The sequence below is a fragment of the Diachasma alloeum genome, unplaced genomic scaffold (genome assembly GCF_001412515.2).
Source record: "Diachasma alloeum isolate Michigan unplaced genomic scaffold, Dall2.0 Dall_scaffold_01031, whole genome shotgun sequence".
Lineage (NCBI taxonomy): Eukaryota > Metazoa > Arthropoda > Insecta > Hymenoptera > Braconidae > Diachasma > Diachasma alloeum.
The window spans coordinates 130879-137540 of NW_021681143.1; the positions used below are offsets into that span (position 1 = coordinate 130879).

The following is a 6662-nucleotide window of genomic DNA, read 5'->3' on the forward strand; positions in this document are numbered from 1 at the left end:
TGTCACAATAATTGAAATTTTGTCTTAATTGAAATTTAAAATTTTCTGGGCGAATGGTGAACTATTGATATTATGTTTTTCACTGTTTGATTTAACTTTCAGAATTTTCACTTAATATTATTTATCTTTAAATTTATGAATTTTGTGATTTGAGTCTTTTCTCGTCACTTATATGTCCATGCACTTTTTCTTTATATTTTGCGAAAAACGTAGCAAACAATTCGCAGTTTGCCGACCGCTTCTCGCCGAAAATCACACTACGAATGTGTGCGTAATTGTGCGAAATTTCGGGATTACTCGGATAATTGATCACTTGTACGTCAGGCAGGTTTTCTGATACTGAAGTTTCGAACGCGTGATTATCCGAGGAGTTCGCCTAATTGGTGTGCCCCTTTTGGCATCTAAGACGCGACTGACTTTGAAAATCGTCGATTTTGTCTCTATGGGGTAAATTGATTATTTTGCAATTTTCAGCTGAAGCGGTCACATGGGTTTGTTCGTTTTTCGCTTCCATATAAGGAGCGTTATTAAATTTTTGCTCGATTTTCGAGTCAGCGTTCCCACGAGCGATGAATTTTGCCGAGCAGAAAGTCGACACCGGATGCATGCAAATAGATTTTTTCATTTGCCTGCATTGATTTATATAAAATTTATATTTTTGACTAATTTGGAATTCTTGGTAATTATGTAAAATTTTCTAACATGACACATCTAAATGATCGATTTTTAACGAGTTTTTGAGTATTCAAATCGTTATTGGAGAGTTTTGATGTCACTATACTCACGCAGTGGAGCTATGAGGATATGAAAAACTTCAATTAGTACCTCACTTATCACTTTAGAGTTCCCAGATTCGTAGAATCAGTTGATATGAATATAATTATTCTCTCTTCTCTTCTAATAACTGATTGTTATGACGGAACTTCGAATGACTGTTGGTTATTGTCCATCCCTTTCGTAATTTACGAAGATTATGAATTCAATGGCATTTTACGCCTGGTCATTTCGTAAAACGGTGAAAATGGTTTCAATGCGATAGGGACAAGGAGAAGCATAGGCATATTTACCTTACATCAATTTCGAACAAAAATTAAAAGAAATCTAAAACATGATTAACCTTTAGTGTGTACTGTTGGCCTGTGGGACCGCTATGAAAGCTTTCACGATATATAACTATTTATAAATTTACAAAAAAAAATTCAAAATTTGTCACTAAATTCGTGTAATTCTTCATGGAAAATGTCTCAACGACTGATTTCCATTTTTATGTAAAAAATAAGACTTATATGAAAAAATGATGATAATCGATATTCATACACCAAAATGAAAAAAATAAATAAATACGAGATTTCAATTATACGATTTGCCTCTTCAGCTCGACTCTTCCCCGTTTGACCCTTCGTCGTTTGTACCTTCCTGGTTTGATCCTTTCTTGTGATCTACACGGTTTGAGGCTTAGTTCAACCCTTGAGTGACAATTAGTATCGATTTATTCCTCGAAATCAACGGGAAATGCGCTTTGCACGGAATAGCGATTTGACAGACCGTGTGTTTTCAAGGAGGTACACTCTACAGGTTAAAGGAAGTTCGATTCAGTGCCATCCTAATTACCAACTGGCCAAGACTGCTGACGAAACACATACCCTGTGGAAAATTCAAGTTGTGTATAGGGTGAATTGCCCATTCATGGATATAAGACTTTCAATAAGTTTGCACACCTCGGGGAATTTTGTATTACATATAAAAAATTGCATAATGAAACACTTATTTCGCAGAGGTACTAGACAATGCGATGAACCACCCAGATATCGCACCAGAAACGGTGTTCAATTTTGGCCCGAAGGAGGTTCGCTCGTGGGTCTCGAACAAGTTGGTCAAGGACCGAAATAAAAATAAGTCGAGAGAGAAACGACAGTCAGTGGACAAGGTGAAGAAGAATGAATGATGATTACCATTTTTTGATGTTTCTCTTCCAAGTAGAGTCCAGAAAAGTGCCTTCTAATGTGCAGAACAAGTTGTAATGGATCAGTCTACTGTATGTTTTGTAGATCACTTACATTTAATTTTTTGTATTTTTTTAATAAATAATGTCATGCAAACGTTGTGATGATGATATTGTTTGGAATACCTCTCCATTCAAGCGCAGAAATCCAAATAGACGTCGACGTGATTGCGATTCATTTTTGACCAATTTCAAGTAGTATAAATCTAATAATTTCACCAATGCGGATTTCGTTGTTGTTGTCAATTGAAAAGTTGATTATTCCAAGAAAGAACGTCACAAGTCGACATGGACTTGATTGAAGCCGACCGAATGGATTTATTTAAGCCGAAAAATCGACCTGTTGCAGGTCATACATAAGCACTTCATCCGATTTGCAATTCCATCCAGAACCCTCCACACCATCTATTACTACATCAAATAAGTTGATTGCCGGCAAGATTCAATAAAACTAGAATGAAGGCGATTTCTCGGATTGATAAAGGTTCTTTTCTGCCCCCCCCCTTCTCGCTCAATTCAGTGCACTCATCCATTTAAAAATATTATTCTGTGTTTTCATTGAGTTTCAGAACTCTCCGGTTCACTATATTTACAGTCCAACGGTAGTAGTTGGTCGATAATTTGTTGACCATCTTATGTAAATAAATTGCTCATGTGAATAAATTGCTTATCAACATATGATATAAATCTTGGGTCCCCAGAACTTTGCGAAATATTTATTCGATGTTCAAGTCATCTTCTGTGATGAAGTCCCGGTTTGAATTGCGTGCAGTAATGCAAGGAGATTTTGGCAATTTACCAAAAGAAAGAACAAATCCAGTACGATAATTCTTAAATTTTTTGGTGATTTTGATGCATGAAATGCTCTGCTCTGTCTAGAAGAGAGTTCCATAGCCCTACGAAATCTGGGTAATTTTTCGAAATAAGTGAATCCTCAAATCTGACCGTGACATTTATGCAACAGAAAGGCGATATTTTGGATTCAACTAATGCCGAGGAACCATCACGAGACTTGTTCAATGTTTTAACGATATTCAATTCTACATTTCTGCCTTCAGTCCTAAATTATAGTTCTACGAGGTTTTTCGATCTTTGTCAACTGCTAGCTATTAAAAATTTCGATGCTATGGTAATGTTCCCCCTCAAAAAACAACTCAGAGTTCAGTACAATGAGTGTTCAATAATTCGATGATTGACCAGGAATGTTCTCTGATAAGTGATCACTCGAAGTCCAGTACGAGAATTCTTCGATGTTATAGTAATGTTCTTCCCTGATAAAACTTCTTCCCACGGTCCAGTCGGGATATGTAAATTGCACGTCTCCACTCTGGTGGCCGAAAGGCAAGTGAAGGCAGTGATCAGCTGAGAGAGTTACATCACTGCTCAGTCTTAACTTTTTTCGATCATTTAGTGATGTTTTGGGTTCGACAATTGTCGAGAGTCTAGTACGATAATTATTAGATCTCCCTGCGATCATTGTACGAGGTTTCTACGATGTTTTACAATAAGTAGCGGCTCAGATGCGTGGGTGATGTTTGTTTGATGAGGTTTTCGGTTCGACAATTGCCGAAATTCGAGTAGGATAGTTATTAAAATTCTATGCCATCATTTTGTTAAGTTTTTCAATGAGTAATGCTTCAAATGCAAGGGGGATTTTTATTTGATGATATGGTGATGTTTTGGGTCCTACAATCGCCGAAATTCCAATACGATGATCACTCAATTTCTTTGCGACCATTGTAAGAGGTTTATGCGATGTTTTTTAATGGTGGCTCAAATGCAAGGGCGTTGTTTGTTTGATCATATGGTGAGGTTTTCTGTTCGACAATTGCCGAAATTCCAGTACGATAATTATTTAAATTCTGAAAGATCATTCTGCGATGTTTTTCAATCCCCCATGGAAATGAATACATGTTCAAAATATATGAGATATATATGTAATGAATATAATGTATGTATTATATATGAGTCCAATGAAAAACTTGTACATTTTGCTACATATGTACAAAAATATCTGCAAAAATATATGTAATCTATGTATTGCATGTATATTGGATGTATATAAATTTCATATATGAATCATGTATACGTCTTATATGTGTATCATGTATGAATAATATGGAATCATGGGATTCATATATTTTGACATATATTGTNATATGAATCATGTATACGTCTTATATGTGTATCATGTATGAATAATATGGAATCATGGGATTCATATATTTTGATATATATTGTGTTCGATGCGGGATGAATGGCGGCTCAGATGCGGGGGTGAGGTGAGGTGATATAGTGAGGTTTTCTGTTCGATAATTGCTGAAATTCCAGTACCATAGTTATTATATTCTGCGAGGTCTATATGATATTTGTCAAGGAGTGGTGGTTGAGATGCAAGGGGGATGTTTATTTGATGATATGGTGAGGTTTTCTGTTCGATAAATGTCGAGATTTCAATGCGATAGTTATTGAAATTCTGTGCGATCATTCGGCGAGGTTTATGCGATGTTTTTCAAGGAGTAACGGTTCAAATACAAAAGGGGATATTTATTCGATGATATGGTGATGTTTTATGTCAACTGGACAGTGCAGTACGATAACTATTGTTAGATCTGTCTACGATCATTGTACGAGGTTTCTGCGATGTTCCCCAATGAATGGTGGCTCAGATGCGGGGGCGATGTTTGTTTGATGATATGATGAGGTTTTCTGTTCGATAATTGCCGAAATTTCAATGCGATAGTTATTGAAATTTTGTGCGATCATTCGGCGAGGTTTATGCAATGTTTTTCAAGGAGTAACGGTTCAAATAAAAACAGGGATATATATTCGATGATATAGTGATGTTTTATGGCTGATAATTGTGGAGAGTGCAGTACGATAACTATTGTTAGATCTGTCTACGATCATTGTACGAGGTTTCTGCGATGTTCTACAATGGTGGCTCAGATGCGGGGGTAATGTTTGTTTGATGATATGGTGAGGTTTTCTGTTCGATAATTGCCGAAATTTCAATGTGATAGTTATTGAAATTCTGTGCGATCATTCGGCGAGGTTTATGCGATGTTTTTCAAGGAGTAATGATTCGAATAAAAGGGGATATTTATTCGATGATATAGTGATGTTTTATGCCTGATAATTGTGGAGAGCACAGTACGATAACTATTGTTGGATCTTTATCCGATCATTGTACGAGGTTTCTGCGATGTTTTTCAATCAATGGTGGCTCAGTTACGGGGGCAATGTTTATTTAATGATCTGGTGATGTTTTATAATTTTAGACATATCAACGCCATCTCTTAAACATAAGGATCGAACGATTCCGTCGATAAAGAAGACTAAGTCCAAATAACGGTGACGGATCACCATCGAGTATTTGATGTTGTGGCCAATTGCCGGAATTGAAAAACCTGTGGCCAGTTGCAAACGTGATCAGTTGACTGTGTTCAGTTGCACCCATCCCGAAAATTTCTGAATGTATAATGTGATCTGTATCAAACTGGAACAAGTACTTAAATATATCCTCAAATTTACTGTGTGGTTTACTGGGGAGATACTAGACCAGTAAAATTTTTGGTGCAACCCAATAATTTTACTGGACAGATAAATTTTAACAGTCTGTTAGTATCATAGGCTGTTAAATTCGCCTAACAGGGGTTGGTGCAACCGGGCCTTAGTGAAATTTTAAAATCGACAATCCTTGGATAATGCTCATAAGAATTCGTGTTTTGAACAATCAAACAAAATAGATTGCCAAATCGTCATAAAAAAAATGAAAAAAAAAATTTTTCTTTTACCATAGGATACATTGTCACTCAGGACTCGTTTCGATACCGCTGGCTTTTCAGCATTGTCATGTGAGCATCTTGGTTGATCATCGACTAGGTCCCTGACTGGTGCTGCACGTATGAAAAAATCGTATAGAACTTTTCTATACGAATTGTGTATAGAATGATCCTATACGATTTCTATAGGTTTTTCGTATATGATATTCGGACTTTTCTATACGAAAATTTTCTACACGAAGTTGTTCTATACGAATACGTTTTCATCGCATTCTATACGTGAATTTCTATTCTATACGATTTATTCCTATACGCTCGAGAGAAATGCGTATAGAAATCCGGCGATTCTATACACGAGGTTTCTATCCATTCGCCTGGGAATCGTATAGGGGTTTCTATAGGGATTATTCTATACGATTTATTCCTATACGGTCGAAAGAAATGCGTATAGAAATCCGGTGATTCTATACACGAGGTTTCTATCCATTCGCCTGGGAATCGTATAGGGGTTTCTATAGGGATTATTCTATACGATTTATTCCTATACGCTCGAGAGAAATGCGTATAGAAATCCGGCGATTCTATACACGAGGTTTCTATCCATTCGCCTGGGAATCGTATAGGGGATTCTATAGGGATTATTCTATACGATTTATTCCTATACGCTCGAGAGAAATGCGTATAGAAATCCGGCGATTCTATACACGAGGTTTCTATCCATTCGCCTGGGAATCGTATAGGGGTTTCTATAGGGATTATTCTATACGAATTATTCCTATACGCTCGAGAGAAATAGGTATAGAAATCCGGCGATTCTATACACGAGCTTTCTATTCATTAGCCTGGGAATCGTATAGGGGTTTCTATAGGGATTA

The 6662-nt window shown here is 36.6% G+C and overlaps 1 protein-coding gene across 1 annotated transcript in view; it reads left to right on the top strand.

Moving 5' to 3' along the window:
* The window catches only part of LOC107045630, a 29640-nt gene extending 27601 nt beyond the window's left edge, over positions 1–2039 (top strand). Inside the window, exon 9 of the mRNA XM_015267952.1 lies at positions 1776–2039. Within this exon, the coding sequence (XP_015123438.1) occupies positions 1776–1945 (170 nt within the window). The 3' untranslated portion in view covers positions 1946–2039. The remainder of the gene's footprint in view (positions 1–1775) is intronic.
* Positions 2040–6662: the final 4623 nt, after the last annotated feature.